At 38.2% G+C, this 20,368-nt stretch overlaps 2 protein-coding genes across 4 annotated transcripts; one reads left to right on the top strand and one right to left on the bottom strand.

Annotated features, from left to right (window-relative positions):
* The first annotated feature begins 1,421 nt into the window (after window positions 1–1,421).
* On the top strand, window positions 1,422–13,354 carry si:dkeyp-59c12.1. Its single transcript, XM_081716116.1, has 6 exons — window positions 1,422–1,561; window positions 1,744–1,797; window positions 1,882–1,958; window positions 2,116–2,540; window positions 12,092–12,133; window positions 12,876–13,354. The coding sequence occupies exons 1-6, from the start codon at window positions 1,489–1,491 to the stop codon at window positions 12,919–12,921; spliced, it is 717 nt and encodes a 238-aa protein (XP_081572242.1). The 5' UTR covers window positions 1,422–1,488; the 3' UTR covers window positions 12,922–13,354.
* plin1 (perilipin 1) lies at window positions 3,298–19,868 on the bottom strand. 3 transcript variants are annotated; one of them, XM_027004552.3, is made up of 8 exons: window positions 19,762–19,868; window positions 19,598–19,654; window positions 19,031–19,226; window positions 15,395–15,477; window positions 15,098–15,266; window positions 10,810–11,000; window positions 9,973–10,062; window positions 3,298–4,436 (listed from the first exon to the last, which is right to left on the bottom strand). In XM_027004552.3, the coding sequence occupies exons 1-8, from the start codon at window positions 19,762–19,764 to the stop codon at window positions 4,173–4,175; spliced, it is 1,053 nt and encodes a 350-aa protein (XP_026860353.2). In that variant the 5' UTR covers window positions 19,765–19,868; the 3' UTR covers window positions 3,298–4,172. The 3 variants fall into 3 exon arrangements, with proteins under 3 accessions (XP_026860353.2, XP_026860354.2, XP_026860356.2); XM_027004553.3 differs by having other exon boundaries at window positions 19,778–19,868; XM_027004555.3 differs by having other exon boundaries at window positions 4,191–4,436; window positions 9,968–10,062.
* Window positions 19,869–20,368: the final 500 nt, after the last annotated feature.

Genomic DNA, 20,368 nt, shown 5'->3' with positions numbered 1-20,368 from the left:
TCTGTATATAATACCTACTAGCCTAGATAATATGTTTCAAGTCTCTAGATAACACTGGCTAGTGATTTTATCTCACTCAAAAAGCCTTTAAAATCTACAATGCAAAAAATAGGCTAAGAGAATCCAAACACTGCATGTACTATAATAAGAAAATTACTTTACTTATAAAATCAAATGTGTAAAATAGTGCATTAACCTGAATTTAATTGTGCCTCTGCATATACTGAATCGACTGAAATCAAGATCATACAGATGTATTGACATTTGGACTGAATAGTGGATTTAATGTCTAGATGTACATTAAACAACACTGACCTCTTATGGCAGAAAAGTATTTTACAAGATGCTCGATGGATAGTTGCTGAAGAATTTCATAACATCTGCAATTTCAAATTACAGCTTGATAAATCTTTTTGCTTGCAAATATCTGCTTAGGCAAACTACTACTACTTTTACTACTAGTACTACTAATAATACTAATAAAAATACCACCACCACCATTACTACTACTAATAATAAATGAAATCATATGAGTCAGTTCCATAATTTAGAGAGCTTCCAATTTTCAGGAGATTTCTAAAAATATTATATAGATTTGACCACATGTTCACCAAGATTTCTGACCACCATGTCTCCAGGTTGGAGGAACACATCTCTTGCCTTTTGGTCACAGTAATCTGTGTCTTGTGAGTCTGTATGCCTCTTTCATCCACATATTGTGTGGGTGTCATGAAAACAGATTGGTTTGACGAGCTCACAACTAACACTTAGTAGAATCAATCCTGAGCAACTAGCGACACCTTGTGACTCTATACAATTCATATAATTGCAGTTAAACGGTCAGTTTTTAGGTTGAAATGAATAAAGTTGGGCTATAGTTCTCAGATTCCTAAATCCTAGATTCTATATATTTTCCGAGGAATTTAGCTTTAGTGCTGGGAATACTGAATACCCAGAAGAAACCTCTGTAGTGGTTCTTGGCTCTGTTTTGTTTAAATCCGGCATATTGCTTTTGTTATATTTATTATTCTTGAATGAATAAATAAATTAATAAAACATTAAACATAGTTTTATGACTATTTCAGAGAAGCTTATATATTTTCAAAATAAACGAATAACCTATTTTATATTGGACTTTACTACCCAACTTGTTAGCTGCATAAAGTTTTGGGACTCATTTTAGACTTTTGGAATGTTCCATTTCCAGCTAATTACTTTGTGTAAAACTGAGAAATTATGGCTTTCTTTTAAGAGTTATTGGTGCCTTAGCTAAACAGGACGAAGATGTCATAAACTACAGTTTTTACTTTACTACAGTTAGACGCTTTTAGTGAATGGTTTGCCAGAAACCCCGGACGAACACAAATGGAATAGTCCAGGGAGCTTGTACTTGAACTCAAGACCTCGCAAGACCATATTGTCTTGGAACCGATGAAAGATCGTCCTGTTCCATTTTGTGGTTCGCGTTGCCCTACCTACAGTTAGGATATGACTGGACTGACCGCGCTGAGAATGGATGCAAATATTGTCGTACTAGGAACAGATAATGTTGGCAAATCAGGTGTGTTTATTACGCAGTTTATAAAAAGAAAACCTGCCATTGTTAGATATGAACATTTTAACTATTTTAACGACTTATTTTAAACGCTGTATTTTAAATCGTGCTTTTAAAATTATGAACCCTTTGCGCATTAATGAAGGTGAAGATGAATACTTGTCTGATTCTAATTATTGTTGTTCTAGCACTTACTGTTCGTTTCCTGACCCGGAGATTTATCGGAGAATATGGAGAAATTGGTAAATTACACTTATTCTTTAATTTCATTATTTTGTGCTCAGTGCAGGCTGATCCTTTTAGATAAACTTTCTCTTTCTCTACAGAGTCAATTTATAGTAACAGTGTTATTGTGGATGGAAGACAGCAAACTGTCAATATATGGGACTCACCATATTCACAGGTAATTATCTATATTTGACATGGTTATACACCTTAGTTATAATCACTGATGTTAAGAAGTAAGTCAGTAATACTGATGGTTGTTAAATTCAGCTTTTTGAATGCTCTGAAAGTGTACAGTGCTTAATGGAACTGACGGCATCTCATGAATCTCTCAGGAGGGCATGTCCCCTGACTCCACCACATTGGAGAAGAGGCTGCAATGGGCTGATGGCTTCATCCTGGTCTACAGCATCTGTGACCGAGCAAGTTTCAACAACATAAGCAAACTCCTTCTGAGCATAAAGGCCACTAAGGACTACGTAGGCTTAGAAAAGGTGCCTGTGGTTATTGTGGGCAACAAGCAGGACTTGCAGCACCGGCGGATGGTGCTCAGTGAGGAGGGCTGGTTGCTCGCGCTCTCAGCTGACTGCCAGTTCTACGAGGTCTCAGCCGCAGAGAACTACCACAGCATCCTCATGGTGTTCCATGGCCTGGTCAAAAGCATCAGGGAGTCGAGATTGGCCATCAAAAAGCCAGCAGGCATCAAGAGCATCGTCAAAAGCGTGTCTGCAGTGTTTGCTCGGAGGCAGACCGACTCTCTGTGAGTCAGATGGGGTTACAGAGTTGTGCATGACTCTGGCATGATGTGGTCTACTAGATGGCCTGGGAAAGGGAAGGTTGATTCCTTTTTGGCCCCAGGGTCAGGACTGAGGATCTGGAAGAAGCCCTGTGGCTGGTGCTGTTAGCTCAGCACTACAGAACAGCTGTTTGAGGAAGGGCAGAGATGTATGATCCAGTATGTGTACCATGGTGGTGCTAGATGCTGTAGAAAGCCAGTCAAACCTGACTGCAACATACGAAGCGTCATACTATTTTGGTCAAAAAATGGATATTGGTTTAGATTTGTAGCTAAACCAATAAATGAGAGCTGTTTTAATATATGTTATTGTGGTGAAGATAACCACCAAAGTGCCATGGTTCGTCCATCTGATGTATAGAATTAAATTCTACAAGACTATCATACTAGAATCATCAAGATACCATCTTAAGATCCAACTACAATTTAAAGCGCCACTGAATATTTATTGATCTGAAGAACAGAACATGCAGTTCTGCATTTTCATTGGCAGTTTCATTGCTTTGGCTGAGCATTTCATAATGTATGACTGGTGTTGAAATACATATTGATTATGTTTTCTGTCTGCAACAGATGGCAGTAGCTTCTTCATTTAATAATTCCCTGCTGACATTGGCGAAGCAGGGGAGTCACATTAATTTGGTAATGATGGAATCAATGAATGTGCAGTTTTACACAATTGTAATTGTTCTTAATATGCCTATATATACAGACCACATACTGAGGTGCATAAACACGCAAGGATTTTATTGAGAAAATTCTTTGTTCACACCATCCTAAATGGAATTTGACAGCAAAAAATACTCTTTATGACATGCAAACTATTTTTATACTCTGAATTTAAACATACAATAACATTACAAAAGCAAAGCAGTAATGTGATTTTACTACATATGAGATCTGAGCGTAATTGATAGGCACGGTGAACACATTCAGAGCCTACAAAAAAATCTGTTCAATTGCAGCTGGTTAATAAAGAAGTAAGTGAACGTGTTACTTTATGTTAAAACTCTGTAAGGTGGAACATTCCTTCAAAAGTAGTGACTAAAAAGCAATTAGCACTATAAGTTTATAATGGACCACTTTAGTGAAGCACACTTGTACCAGTTGCAGATGTACTCAGATGTGTACTTGAGAATCTGTTATTCATTTGTTGTTTTTATACAAAAACAAATGACAATAAACACAGTAAATAAAATATAAATATACTTAAATCACCCTGGATAAGAGTCTAAATGATGAAAATGTAAAATGTAATACAATTAAAAATCATTAGTGATTTAAAATAGGGTCACAAGCATCTATGAGCTGTGAAATCTTTTAACTATTTCTATAGTTTCTGTAACTTTATCATTTTAACTATTTAATATTGGGTCTGATACTTTGTTATCTAAATTATTCAAATGTGTACAATGAAATTTAAGTTGAGCAAAGGCATTTGCACTAGATTTAAGAGCTACTGTATGTAGCAAAGATCTCTAGCTTCTCACCTGTGGTATCACAGATCACCTGATGTGGTAAACCACACATCAACAATCAATCTGCTGATTTTATCCAATATTTTCAGCAAAGAAGCGGCTCTCTAACGATTATAAATCAACTTTCCAATGGACGTACTGGGTGATTTTCCTCTAGGATCTGTTCTGTATGGTGCAAGCGAACCTCCTCAGATGGTTGGAGCTCTGTGGGATCTTTCAGTGACCCTCCAGCAGGGGCGTGGGAGTGGCTGGCCCTCTCATCTGTGCCATTAGACATCAGTGGTGGAGAGCAATCAGAGGGGTTCTTTGTGTCTTCTGCTTTTGGTCCTTCACCCTCAGAGTAAAGTATCTCTTCTGTTGGCTTGGGAGATCGTCCAGAAATCTGTGTTCAAAGAAAAATAAATCCATTTCAAAACTGCTTTCTTAGAAACCAGAACCTATAGGATTATGTAAGCATAAAGTTCTACACATTTATGTTTAAATAATCATCACAGGGTTACTGGAACTATTACTGGATCATAATCTTTTCATGGATAACAGAAAACCCACAAAATTACAAAAGATCAAAACACATTTTATGATAACTATTAGTATGGAATGGTATGGAATACAAAGAAATGGTCATACATCTTTTATAAGATGTAAGGCTGGGTACCTTAGGAATGCACAAAAGATCTTCTTGCCCTTTTTCCATCACGTCTATTCCAATACTTATTTTCTAAGTTGAACGCTATAAACATATTTATTTCTGGAATGGTGACTTTCAGGTTCCCAGTTAAGGTGGATGGGTGGACATGGTGGAGGTGGGAGGTTGTTTGTATGAGATCTGTCTCCCTAACAGATTTTAGATGACCTCTTTCTTCACACCTCACCCTAAGTGCCCTTAACGTGGCACATAGCCAGTGGGGGTAATATTGGTGCCAGATGTATTGGAGTCACCTGCTTTATCTAGTGCTCTAAGAGATCTCAAACAGGTCCATGAGTTAATGAGGGAGGAATAAGCGTGTCTACAGCTTGGGACAACTCACATTCCCTGACCTGTTCAAGATCACTGCACAGCTCTGGGGCACTCAGGGTCTGGTTGACAAACCTGTCTGATGGGACCGAAAGTGCCTCACTGATCTGAAGAAGTACACTGTAAAGGCATTTCATAATACTGCTAAAAGTTATGATAAAAGTAAAGAAGTCTGCATTCAGCAAATATACTTGCCCTCCAGTGTTCGTGAAAGGAAGCAGGCCCTCCTCAAGAGCAGCAACAGAAGGTTTGCATTTGATCTTGATCGAATTAAAGCTACTTTATCTCTTGTGTGTGTAAAGAACCATACAGGATTTTTTTATACAACACTATTTGGCTATCACAGATCATCTGTTCATGAAAACCCCCTCACAGCCATTTCAAACTTTTACAAGTCTCAACCAACCATCTTTTTTTCCCTTCGCTTGTACTGATAAACTCATTTAAAAAAACACATTCCCAGACAAAACAGATCAGATCTTTACCTTGCTGCTGAGATCATTCCCAGAACGTGACTTTCAACCAGACAAAGTAGACACACTATTGTGCAATACATGCCCACACTGATCACCCGACACATGCAACAGAGAACAAAGACTGTAGCACTGAAGCTGCTGAAGTCTGTAATTTTCAGAATGTACACCAATATATCAGAATGACTGCATACTATTCATAGACATTCAGTCTTATTTTTGCTTCTTGATGGCATTTTGTTACTGACTCAATTTGAGATTTTAATTTAGATTTAACTAGTTTCTTTGGTATTCTGATATAACGGCTATTCTTTTCTGGGTCCAATGAGACGTGCTGCTGCATATATGGTGTACATGGATGCTAAACCTAAAATGAATCCACATATCTGCCAGTGTTTCTAAGAAGAAGGCAGCAGAGCTTGTAGTGAGGATGGATCTCTTCCAGAGCGATTATGAATGCTCGAAAAATCTGAGATAAATATGGCAAGAAGTAAAGGCCATTCACTGATTTACTATATGTTATACACATTTTTAACATATTTCATATGTTAAAGGAGGATCAAAAACATCTTGTATCAATATATTTTTATTTTAAAACTACTCGATCCACCATACCTAGGAGAATGAATTCAACATGTTATGGGAAAAGCTTAGCTTTACTCACAAAAGACCCCAAGAACAATCCTGAAGCCTTTAGTCTATTGTTTCAGTAGTCTCTGAGGTTTAGTGAAATATTACAATTTCAATGTTTAAGGCATCAAAATAATGGACTTTCAGGATGCTGCATTATATTTTTAACAAGTCTTTTCACTTATAGATATGAAAACACTTCCTGGCCTCTTTGAGAAAACACTGTAATGATGTACCCCATAGGATTCTATGCCTCTTCTTCAGCTGTTATCAGCCTTGTTGCTAATCAGCCTTCTGTCACATATTCATGCTTATCATTTTAGAGGGTAGATGTTTCTAATTGTGACAGGATTGAACGATCGATATTTCTCTGCTATTTCTACGAGTGAGTTTGTGTACTGCATATAAAAGCAAATAAACAAATAAATAAATAATATATATATATATATATATATATATATATATATATATATATATATATATATATATATATATATATATATATATATTAGCAAGACACATTTGTATCCCAAGGATGATGTGGTCAAAGCCATCAGCAGATTCCTACTTTCCTAGAGCAGGTTTAAGGTTATAAAATACATTTTGGCTTCAGCACAGAGAGAAATGCCAAGTATGTAATCCCCTCACTCTGCTAAAATGGCTAATCCCCTTAAGTTAGGGAAATGTCAAAAGTCCAGCACATGAATTAAATTCTGTTTTATATTTTCTCATAGCAGTTTGGGGATGTTGGCAATCAAGTGGATTTGTAGAATCTGTGCTCTTCAGTTATATCACAGACAATAGTTCCAGAAAAGCAGAATGTTTAAAGGATCATGTTTCTCATAACCAAGATTAATGAGTTCCTATTATGTAGCGTATTGCTGCCTTGGGCCTTTGGATCTGTGTCTTTTGGACCTGTAAACAGCTTCACAATCTGCGCCTTAGATCCATCTGTGATTTCTGTCACATTTCAGATGTGAAATGCCATAGCACATTCTTTTTAATCAAATTGGTAAACTGTTTTAAAAGAATCATAAAGATCTGTGAGAAACTTCCAGGAGAAATGAAAAGTTTTTGTTCCTGTAGAGAGGTTAACGCATTATTTAGAACAGTAGTAGGACCAGATTACCATTTGATCCTAAATAAGTTAGCCTTCTGAACAGAGACAGACTTTGACTTCGAATCAAATTATCTAAACTATTATGCTATTAACTTATTATATGATGATGAACTATTATCTCTTGGCATGATAAACAAACAGGAAAAAGTGTTATAGACAATAGGCACATGTATCACTTACAGGCCATGAAGAACCAGATGTTGCCCTGCATAACAAAGACAACTTCAAACTGTTATGGTATACAGGGCACCCAGCAATCAAGGCACACCCAGTGACTCAGACACACACACACACACACACACGTGTGTGCATATACACACGGTGCCAATCACCTGATTACTAATCACGAGCACCTGTGCCTTATTTGTCCTCTCTCTTTTTGAAGCCCACAGGTGCTCTCCTCCAGTACTGCACTTTGCTCTGTGACAGTGCCTAAGACAACGTCATCCAGAGTAGCCTGCGCTCTCCTGTCACCGTGGTACAAGCCTCACTGCTAGTGTATTTGCTTCTCTTAGTTTTGTTTCACCATTAAACATTAGTCTTTATTGCTGTGGAGAATAAAGATTCTCCTCAACTGCACTCGTGTCACTCCTTCCCTGTCATTGCCACACAAACTAAACGTTCTTTTACAATCGCTATTTTCCAGTTCGGTATACTTGATAAAGATGTTAAATACAGTCACTGCATGGACCCAACATTCATAGGGTGTCTACAGGAAGAAAACCTTTTAAAATTCAGTTTACACATAAAAGCAAATATAAGTGATGCTTTGGTAAAACTTTTGAATGCAAAAACCAAGGCATACAATAAGATTGAACATGATTGATTGTCCTGTTTTTGACCTCTTAAACTTACGCCAAAGATTTCAAAGAAAACTTACAACTAAAAAGTCACAAAAGCAGCCATTAGTCCATACCATGGGAGTCTTACAGCTGCTTTTGCCACTGTAATACATGTACTGTCACACACTGCAGGAAGTCTGGAATGTGCAGCCTGTAAAACACCCAGGCCTGAGTGGAGCATTTGTCTTATAAAAAATGATGGAAAAAAAAAAATGATATTAACAGTTCAAACATTCCACCCATGTAGTGTACCCATGGTAGTCTTGAACTCCCCCACAGAGCACAGACGTACCCCTAGCAGAGTGCATCTCCTCAAGGGAACACCTGGTGATAAAATTAACTGTACTGCTCTGTAAAGTCCATTTGTTAAGACGCTAAACTTCTGTAAGCAATCACAATGTTAACCTCACCAATATGCTAACAAATAAACAAAACAAAAGACGACATGCTCATTTTATTCGACTCCTTGTCCACTAGGACATTTCTTCAAACAAACGGCAAATGTAATGCCAGCTATAGACTGGCTTAACGCACCATAGCCCTTACATGTGCCCACAAAATCTGTCTGTGCATGTGCCTGTGAAGTTAAAAACAAATCCACCATCAATAAGCAGCCCCCATCTATCTCTCCAATAATACAGGCAATGCTTCACACTAGCTGAGATACACCCGGTTTATTTACATCATGTTTTGAAAAATCAACTTGGACACAAAACCATCTCATGCCCTTCAATCATGCCAGCAGCTACATTCCACTTGATGGCACTCAAAGAAACTTTGCAGTATCACTGGTGTGGCTCAGTGCTGTGGCACAGATAAAGTGTGTGCTGGTGATGAGCTCTATTGCAGAGCCCTTGGTTCAGGCCATGACCCAGTCTCAAGACTGTACTCAGCTAAGGCCTTACAGGACCAGTCTGAAGGAAAGCATGAGGAGCAGCTAATGTGCACCCCTGTCCCCACGCAGGGCCCCCAGACCCGTGGTAGGACTAGAGGCTCCATCCCAAGACTGCAAAGTGCCTCTCAGCACATTTTGTTCTGTTTCCCCTGTGCTGATGGATAGGGCTGTGATTAAAATGGAGCTGAAAGGCAAAAGAACAGCAGGCTATAACTACGGTACTACTGCATATTAAATAGAGGTGTCTTTGGGCTAAAGCTATATGAAAATATGACCCATAAGCATAACGACAAAATGAATGAATCATTACTGATTTCAAATTCAATACAATAGAAAATATATATATGTATAAGTATATGTATATGAAAAAATATATGCATTTTCAATACAATAGAAAATACAATGGCTTGCTACTGGAGTAAATCTTCTCTGAATGAATACAAAAGTATATGATAAAAATACAAAATTTTCTCATCTGGATATTAAACTAAGACTACTGTTAAGTGCTTATTCTTATTAAAATTTAAGTCCAAGTAATAGTTTAAACTAGTTTAAATGTATAGTAGCTAAGTACAAATGACTCTTCCCTGAATAAATAAATGTTCTTTAGCCACTGAATCAAGTAATTACTGACAAAGGCCTGCCACTTTTTCAGCAATATCGGATGTTCACAGGAATGGTAAAGAAACCAAACATGTAATAAAACTTTCTGTGTCCACTTCCTCCATTTTACTAGAGAAAACATTTCCCCTGAGGGTATACAAAGAAAAAACAACAACAACAATATATGTATGCTGTGCTAATTCAGTTCACTCATTAAATATGGTTTCCAAGCATCTATATGTTTATATGTGAATACCAGAACATTTATAAATATGAACATACATACAGACACATCAAATGCACATGCAAAGTGAATCAGGGCTGATGATGAGCACCTCACCAGTGCAGGAAAGATGCTGTCCAGCACTTTCTGTCTAGCTGTGGCCACAGCCTCCAGAAGCACTGCTGTGCTGTCCTTTGCAAGATCCACCTTAGAAAACAGAACGTGCAGACATGCTCAAATTCTTAGAGGACAGCTCCAAATTTTAATGCTATTTAAAAACAGGTTATATAAACCCCAAAACATGTTGTTTTGTTGACAACTGATTAGAACTGCATTTAGATTTTAATCTTTCCTGTTCAGACTGTTGACATCAAATTTCCTCATGCATGGATTTTCTCACAAAATGCATCATTACATTAGACAGATTCTGTGTTTATGCCACAGAATTTGGGGTTAAATTATCGTATTCATTACAAATTACCCTATTTCTCAGTTAAATTACCATATTCCATCAATGACTGGCTTTCACTGAGGTCACCATTTTGTTATTACTTTTATTGTTACTAACTTAATAATATGAATAAGTACCACCATAATTCTGGTTTTAGATACTCTTATTTTTAAGGACAAGTCAGTGGCTTTCATAGTGTCTGTATTACTGATACCACAAAACTTTGTAAAAACATATTATGTTTTTTTCTGATATCATTTTAAAATAATATTCTTGTAGGATTTTGTGTAACTTTCAAATGATTTGTACCGCTTGCCTATTCAACTATTACTGACACATGCTACTAACTGCTTGGAGGGTCAATTTGTCAAATAAGTATCTATTTGAGAGTCTGAATACTTTCTCTTGTCCACAGGGCTCCTATATGTCAGTATATTCTAAAGCTAAACCCAAACGTTTTTTACACGTCTAAACAAGACCTAACATGTCTAACTGGAGCCTACCAGAGGAGTCACACTGGGGATGCTTTTGACCAACTGGTGTCCTTGACTCCTGGTTCGCTGGAGCTGGGCGGCTGTTTGCCCATAAGCACGTCTGCAGACTGTGGCCACCAGCACTCCCAGTCTGGCGATCCCAGGCTTAGGGCCAGCAGCGCCGCTATTAGCCTTCTGCTCCCGATATGCCTCCTCTTCCTCTGAAAGACCAATCAGCTCTTTAAAGAGACATTCCATACAAGACATTGAAGATCCCTAAAATAATATGCGATTTTTCAGCCAACATTCCTTCCACAGTCTGCCTAGATAAAATAATTAGGGGTCATGTGACCTTGAGACCTGACCACTTGGAGAGTCTACTCTTAGCAAAACGGAAACCTAGTGTTATTTTAAAATTGGTGACAATATAAATATTAAAAATGTGCAGGGTTTTTTTATTAGCCAACTTTGATTTAATGCTCTTCCGTATGACCTTAAATATACACCCACAACAGAAACCCAAGCACACCAATGGGATAACCCAATCACCCATTACCTTGGTAAGTACATAAAAGCTATACCAAGAATACAACCAGGAGGATATGACACTGTTTGTGTCTTTTTCCTGTGCCGCGGGCGGTAATAAGGGCCACCAGCTGAATCATTCAACTCCTCCAGATCTAAGTGATATGGAATTCTCACAATTCCAAACTGTCTTCAAGGTTAGGAATCCCATATCAAATGAATTATTTTAAATGGAATGCTTTTCAAAAGCCTGGGAAGAAGGAGAGGAAGGGAAGCATTTCTCTTGTGCATCCGTGTTCTTTCACAAGCACCCATCAGCCATCTTCATTAGCCCGTCTCTCTGATGACAGATAAATGTGACTAACCAGTAAGTAGTAGGAAAATCATCCAGCGTTTGTTTTACTTCAGAGCTTTCTAAGTGTTCTAAGCATGAGAGCAGTCTGGCTGAAAGAATATTGCTCTAAGCATTGTGCATGCTTACAATTAAACTGGTCTGAACTGTTCAGGTTTGGGTCATGTGCAAGATGCCACATCTGCCATATCACACACACACACACACACACACAATATATATATATATATATATATATATATATATATATATATATATATATATATATATATATATATATATATATATAGCTCCGGTGTTTGTTGAATTCCTTCACAGACACACCTCATTCTACTTAATGAGATGCTGAATAGGTGATCACCTTAACAAAATCCTGTTCTAACGAGCAACAGCATAAAAACCACTGCTGCTCTCATCACTATTCTCTTGTTATAGAATCAGCTGGATGGGAAAAGCAGTGCTAGGAACACCTAAAAAGTAAGTGTAGTCAAAATACAGCTACAGACCATGCCGAAAGAGTTGAAAAGAAAGGTTCTTAATGAGGAAAAGAAGGGTTCAATTGTAGCCTTACTGGCAAAGTGATACAGTGAGCATCAGGTTGCTTCCATCTTGAAAATGTCAAAAACTACGATTCATAAGAACAAGGTCAAGCAGCAAACACATGGGACAACAACAGCTACAGACTGGCAGAGGTCGAAAATGACTCTCTACCAACCGTGATGATCACCACCTCATTCGAATGTCACTTAACAACCATAAGATGATGTCAAGTGACCTACAAAAAGAAAGGCATGCAGCAGCTGGGATGAATTGCACAGCAAGGATGGTTCGAAACAGGCTTCTGGTGGCAGGGCTGAAGTTGTGCAAAGCTAGAAAAAATCTCTTCATCAATGAGAAGTAAAGAAGAGCCAGACTGAAGTTTGCAAAAGACCATAAGGATTGGACTGTAGAGGACTGGAGTAAGGTCATCTTCTCTGATGAGAGCATGAGTGGAACACCTAGTCATGTAATTGGTAGACGGGGACCTGGAGAGGCCTACAAACCTCCCTTGCACCCACTGTGAAATTTGGTGCAAGATCAGTGATGATATGGGGGTGTTTCAGCAAGGTGTGAATCGGGCTGATTAGTCTTTGGGAAGGACACATGAATCAAGCCACTTACAAAACTGTGCTGGAAGAAAACTTGCTTCCTTCTGCTCTGACAATGTTTTTTTCAACAGGACAATGCTCCATGTCACACAGCCAGGTCAACCAAAGTGTGGATGAGGGACCACCAGATCAAGACCCTATCATGGCCAGCCAAATCTCTAGACCTGAGCACCATTGAAAACCTCTGGAATGTGATCAAGAGGAATATGGGTTGTCACAAGCCATCAAACAAAGCTGAACTCCTGGAATTTCTGTGCCAGGAGTGGCATAAAGTTACCCAACAGCAATGTGAAAGACTGGTGGAAAGCATGCCAAGAGGCATGAAAGCTGTGATTAAAAATCAGGATTATTCCACCAAATATTGATTTCTTGTCTCATCCTAAGTTGAAATATTAGTACTGTGTTGTTTATAAATGAATATGAGCTTGTTTTCTTTGCATTATTTGTGGTCTGAAATTTCTGTAACAGTTTTTGACAATTAGTCATTTTCATTAAAAAAAAACATGCTCTAAAATACAATATTTTTATCAGGAATTTGGAAGAAATGTTGCCAGTAGTTTATAAAATAAAACAAAACTGCACAGCCTGGTCAAACACATACCCACCAATTCTAAAACTAGAGAAACTGATCATTTTGTAGTGGTCTCATTTTTTTCCATGTATATATATATAATTCACACACACACACACACACACACACACACACACACACACACACACACTATAAGTTGGCAGAAATGATAGAGGAAAACACAGGCCCTTCAACAAAGCCATCCAAGATTTATTTGAAGATTTGACAATAGTAAGGTTGGACAGTAAGCTGGAAGCAGCTTGTGAGGTCATCACTGCATCACTGTAGCTGATCCAATTGTGCTGGTGGACATGAGCAGAAACTTGGATAGATAATAAGCTCTTCCTCACTACAACAGTGTGTAAACAGCAAGCCCATGTGCCCCAATGCAATAACAATGACCATGGGACCATAAGGGCAAACTGCCAGGGGGACATTAGCCAGAGCTAACTAGACTACATTCAGAGCCTCGTGCTCGCAAGGCAGCATTACAGGACTCCAATTAGATTTAGATGGCTAGACAAAAACACAAGTTAACTAGATTCTCTTTGCTGGTTGTGCTGTTAAAAATGCCAAAGGGGAGCATAGGATAACAGCTCAGGCTAAGGTGGTGTGTCACTGACAAAGAGCCACGTGAGGTGGGAATTATATAAGGCTGCAGGCAAACAGGAGTGTCTGGAAAAAGCCATGAATAGGGAACTTCATCTGAACTACCACCCAAGTGCAGGCTGCTGCTCTGGGGGAATGGCTCCTCTGAGGGGGATGTAGCCTGAGCTGGCCATATGCAAAACATCAAAAAACAAACAAAAAAACAAAACCAAAAATCATATATGCCATATACCATACTTAATAAATATGTAGTGCTGGATCTGTGCATTTCATATTTAAATTAATATAGCTCCTTAACATAAATACTAGTTTATATTATATACAGTTATTTAGTACAAGATATATGGGTATTTGTGAGAAAGAGGGCAAATATGAAAAACACATTTTCTAACAATCCACATATATAATCCTATGATTCTACATGCTTTTAACTGACTTTTGCACATGGATTCCTTTGTACTCCAGTCCATGAGACAACAATGCTTTAACACACAGCGAGCCTGGACGGAGGCAGTGATGTCTACTGTCATGGCAGTGGGTGTACTAATAACCTAATAGCCTGCATCATTTCCTTGCTGCTCATGAACAGCTCCAGAACAATGCGTTCAGTTAAGCCAGCCAACTCAGTATGCGATGTTGTTGTGGATGAGTACACGGTGTATCAATGATCATCTTTTCTAAAATGTCTGTTTTCAAAGAAAAATTAACTGAAGATGATTCAGTATTTTAAAACGCTCCAAATAAAGTAATGCTAGAGGTGAAACCTTTTTTTCTAGCGCTCCCCCTTCTGGTGACACCTCAAACAAACTAGAAATCAGTCCAAAGTTCATATGTTCATATGCATCTCTTTTAATATAATGCTATATATTACACACAGTTCTATGACAAAAATAACAAAAGCCATAAAAACTGCCAATTTTTAAAACAAATATTGAGCAGTCTCTAGATCTCATAAAGTGCTGTGATTACATGCACCTTCAACAGATGAACACAATAGTTCCATCTAGTGGCCAATTTTAAAAAGCACAATTATATTCATCTTAAACTTAATAACTCTTAGTAAATTAATAGATTCTTAGTGCCCCCAAAGCTCAAATAGAATTAGATTATTACCTATCTCCTCAGAAGTTGCAGGGAGTATGTAATTGACCAAGTGCTCACTGAAAGTCAACGCACTGTCTGTGCCTTCCTCTGCCAGGCGAGAAAGCTTGCTGTAGAGGATGTACTGCACAGCGGGGCTCTGTATGACAGAAGACATCAGTGCAGCCATCCCTGCCGCAAGCTGAAGGGGAGAGAGGTTGGAGGAAGGAACTGCTTTAGCAACATTAGCAATATTATCTTAGACTGAAGGATCATAAGTGAGAGTTGGACATGGAGAGTTGTTCAGGTTCACCTCAAATCTCACATTACCTTTGCAGGTGGGTACTGCAAGGCCAGCATTTTCTCTTCCAGGTGGTCCAGCACTTGGCATGCCAGAAAGTTAGCAGCTATGACTAAGTACAAATCAAATAAAACATTAGGGTTTTTTTTCCATCTGTCATAGCCACATAAGCATTGTGAACAACATTACCTTTATATCATTACTGGCCAAAACATACCTTTCATAACTTAGATTTTCTGCCTTATCTGTTTTAAGGAAATGTTCTGTTTTACATGCTTAGTTTAAGAATAATTGCATTCACATGGCAAGTGGAATCATAACCCACTGTCCTCATACCAGTAGGGTCAGTCCAGTTAATGTCTGGATGCATTATCCATATGCACCATAAAAATGTATTCACTGAATAGGAAATGTCCATTTGGTGACAAAGTAGACATTACTGCTATATATAATTCTCAAATGGTGAGATGGTTTCCATGGATAGTGGAGGCACATGCTACCCGCATGAAGTGGTTCACAGGCCCTAGTTGGCAATTTAAGAGGATGCTATATGGTCGATTGAAATTAAGTTTAGCTGCAATGTTTTATTTTAGTTTAGGCAATAATTTCATTCCTTTTTTAAAAAAGGAAAAGATCCTCTGAGGTGTGAGTCATATCAGCCTGTGAGTTTGCTCTTCTGTGCCGATAAGATTTTAAGCAAGGTTAGGGTTAGGAGACTGGAGCCGGTGAGGCATACAGTAATGCATACAGACCAGACTGGCTTTATTAGGCCAGCAGCTCTTTGTTAACTTATGCAGGCTGTTCAATGTCCTCTATTCTTCTGAAACTTCACCTACAGCAGAGGTTCTGCTCTCTTTAGATGCACACAAAGCATTTGATCGGATCAAGTATGAAGATTTTTATGTAATTTGCAAGAGGTTTGGTTTTGGATCCACTTTTTTTGGATAAGGATGTTATATGCTATATCCCAGGCCTCAATTTGTACCAATTAGATTATTCCTAATCATTTCCTCAGCATAGAGGGACGAGACAAGGCTGCCTGGTCAGTCCTCACTTATTTAACCTTGCCATTGAAACACTAAAGGTGGTCCTAAAAGGCAATTTAAGCAATTGCTTCCCCATCAATCAACCACATTAGGGTGAAATGGAGGGAAAGCTTTGGCTAGATCTCAGATCATTCCTGGCAACTGGCAGTTAACAGCAGACACTCAACCTCAATGCTTCAATTTGAATTATTTCATAGATTCCACCTTCCAAGGAGCAAACATGCCAGAATATATTCGAACATAGATATCCAACCTGCTCCCACGCATCACACTGCAGCCACCCTTTAACATAGGTTCTGGTGCAATTGTTGGTGCAGCTTTGGTCCTCTATTTTGAAATACTTTCCTATATTCAAGGAGATTAGACCTGGCCCTCAAAGTGGCGGTACTGACTGTCAGACGTCTAGCCCTTTTATCTCTACTGGATCGATGCCTTATTTTATTTAATTGAAATCGACTACACCTGCTATACACTGATAATAGGTGAGGAATGTGATGGCATATTTAAAACTTGAGAAACTAAAATACTCAACCAGGCAATCCACACAAAGATTTTATAAGGTTAGGAAGCCGTTTCTGGACTACTATAACTTGGAATTCCCTCTGAGAAACATAATAGTAAATGTTTTAATTAACTGGCAATCTCTGTGTTGGGTAAAACAATGAAATAGTTTGTGGGTTGTTTATTTTTTGGCATTGTTTGTAGTGTGTGAATAATAATTATTCTCTATTGATGATTATATAATTTCCCAAACAATCATCTAACCAGTTAAGTCTGCAGGAAGGCAGAGTTACATTGTCTGGGAGACAATAAAACTGTATCTAATTTAACAACAGGAAACCAATTAAGATCCACGGACAAAAATCTACAAAAATCAAAAACATGTTAAATAAAAAAGGTGAATAGGAGAAAAATAAATGAATGTAAACAGCCAGAGTAGTTAGACCCAAACAAACCCAAACATACACAGGACCCACATCAGAGACAAACTAAAAGAACATTTTTCATTTTTAGAATTTGTTTATTTCTTTGATCTTAAATCAGTTGGTAGTGCATGTGATTGCTCAGTCTTAGTAGTCTTGATTTTAATGTTCTACATTTAGTCCCTGCTGTTGTACCTTTTTCGTATTTTCAGTTTATGTCTCATGCTTCTTGTTTTAGAGAAAGCTGGGCGAACTGCAGACTTTGACACCAACCTCAAAGGCCAGTTTGTTCTTGTTGTAAATCCTGGCATCATTTCTAAACTATATCATTTTTAATCAAACCATTATTAAGGTCAGCTCACACTTGAAAATAAGTAATCCTAGTATTTGCACTAGAATGATTGGTGCCCATGTCCTGAAACTGCAACTCTCCACTGGTACAGAGGTCAAGAGGAAGTCATGAGTCACATTGTGTCGAGACAGTGTTGCCTCCTCAGTGGAAGAATGTGAAAGAGTAAACCTCTCTTCTGGATTGGTCCCGTTGGCACAGCTATTACTGTTTGCCTGAGAGCAGCTTTGCGCCTGATCCTAGGCACCAGCTCTGTCACTGCAAAATGAAGCCTTATGTAAAATAAAAAAAGATAATCCCTTACAAATCACTTAGAATAAGAACCCATGAGTAGATAGGCTGAACAATTTCACAAGCAGACTGCTCAAGAAGTGCTAAGCATTTGGTTCTAAAAAAAATTGACCTTGGCTGCTTTACTCAGCTCCTTCTCTCAGCTCTGACACATGTCTATAATTTTAAGAGTATGAGCCTATGAAACCATATGCTTTCATAAACTCCTTGAAAAGGCAAAGCACTTCAACATACCTAACAAAGCCTGCTTTACAAAAACACACTCAAAGAATTGTAGATGAAATATCATTGGCTAATATGTGTATCACAGTGCACCGAGCACCCAGCAAGGACACGCCCACTTACTCACACTCACACACATACATACAAACACACACACACACACACACACACAAACCACACCTGCCATGGTCCCAGTCACCTCCATATTGTTAAATGCGCACACCTGTTCCCTATTGCTCCCTCTTTTTTCTCCTCACTATTTAAAGCCCACAGGTAGGAGCTGCACTGCTGCAGCATGCCTGCCTCTGCAGCTGATCGAGCCCATGAGTCTTACTGCTTGCTATTTAGTGCATTCTTTTTTCTTTTTTTTTGCTTGAGTCTGAGCTTGTAATGGTGAATAAAAGACACTCTAAGAACTTCACTCGCCTCTCACTCCTTCCGTGCCAATGTGTATCTCAACAAATTTTTGTTTTGTTATATAATTATAGCCTGACATTATTTACAAATGCATTCATGACCATATATTTATATAAATGTCATACAATATTAAATACATATATTTAGTTATTATATAAAGTTCCACATTTCTTTTGTCCTTGAGAATGAGAATTTAGCAAAATTTAAATGTCTGTGCATGAGATATTAAAGAAAACATAGGACTGCAATAGCAATCTGTAGCATAGTTGTTTCCTCTGGGTAGGCTATACGATTTTTCCATGTGTGGTAAAAAGGCTGGGAGACACTACTGCAGAGCGGTCTACTGAGGACTAACATGATTCGGATAAAGTTTCAGCCTTCTAGCAGTTCAAACATAGTCATTGTTAGTGAACTTACACTGAGGCTGCAGGATAAGGATGGCAGGCTGCATGGTGCAGGCAGCCAGACTGCCAGCACTTCTCACCCCTTGTTCACATGCTTCACAAACTGAAGACAGGAGCATGTTCGCTGCCTTTGCACTGGTGTATGTTCTCCCTATGACTTTGACTGTGATGATGACATGTGGGAGATTCCAGAGTCTTACAAACACATTCTGTGTAGAGGGAGGGTGGAGATAAGAGGTGGTGGGGTGTAGACAACACATTTTTAAACAAAATAAAATTTTAAACTAAAACTTTAAAACATAACAAATACAAATATAACTTTATCAGTTCAAATAATAAACCCATCATTAAAGCCTGTGTGCACAGTCTCATATTCTGTATAAAACAATTTAGTATATAGTGTTGCCATTTTTGTTTGAGCCCACTAATGCTTTGACACATCTTTTCTGTTACTACCCGCATTGGAGAAAGCAAGCTATATTCATCAGCATGCACCTCATTTTTTGTTGACCATTAATTAGTTAATGAAGTCATTCTTATTATATTCAAAACACAACGCAAACAGTAAAACGTGTATTACCTGGCTATGTTCCAGCTGATTGGGGTCTCCTTTTGCCAGTGCCATTCTGTAGAACCCCTGAAGGAAAATCAACACCTGAGTTAGCTACATGCATTTATGCCTTAATGCCAGTCAAAATGTCTCCAGCCTTAAATGGTAATGTCTTAATAATGTTTACATATTACCATAAAGGTAGCCTACTTTCGTATTCAAAGTTCAAAGCCAGTGCGTAAATAGAAATGTGAAGTCTAGTCCACTAGCAAAGGCATTCGTATTCCTCTGCCATTGGAGTTTTGAAATCATCTCAATCTGTCTCAGTGGACAGACATGATTTCAAAACACCACATTTTACCCACATTGCGTAAATGGTCACTTAGGAAACCATTTTTTTTTATAGCATCCCAAAGTTACCTCGTGTGGTTCTACCAAACGGAAAAAAATCTATAGTAATAGTAATATGCAATGCACCACGATGACTCCCAGAGACATCTTGAGACGACTCTTCTATTTCGCTGCCACTCCAGTCTCTAAATTGTATAATCACATAAACAAAACACATAACACATAACCCATATCATTTATGAAAGGTAATTAATCAACAGTTTAAAACAAGCATAAGGGTTTAGCAATTAAGATGTAATGCTAGTGAATTCATATGCCGGCTAAATAAACTTTGTTTTTATGCTTCCGAATATTTCACAATCGTGTCATCCTGTAGGTCTGTGCTTGGTGCTGTTATGCAGTTATGTGATCATATGTAGGCTATAATGTTAAAATGTACGCTAATTAGAG

The sequence above is a fragment of the Electrophorus electricus genome, chromosome 6 (assembly GCF_041902795.1).
Source record: "Electrophorus electricus isolate QZ-2024a chromosome 6, ASM4190279v1, whole genome shotgun sequence".
Classification (NCBI taxonomy): domain Eukaryota; kingdom Metazoa; phylum Chordata; class Actinopteri; order Gymnotiformes; family Gymnotidae; genus Electrophorus; species Electrophorus electricus.
This window is presented reverse-complemented; position numbering and strand designations above follow the sequence as displayed.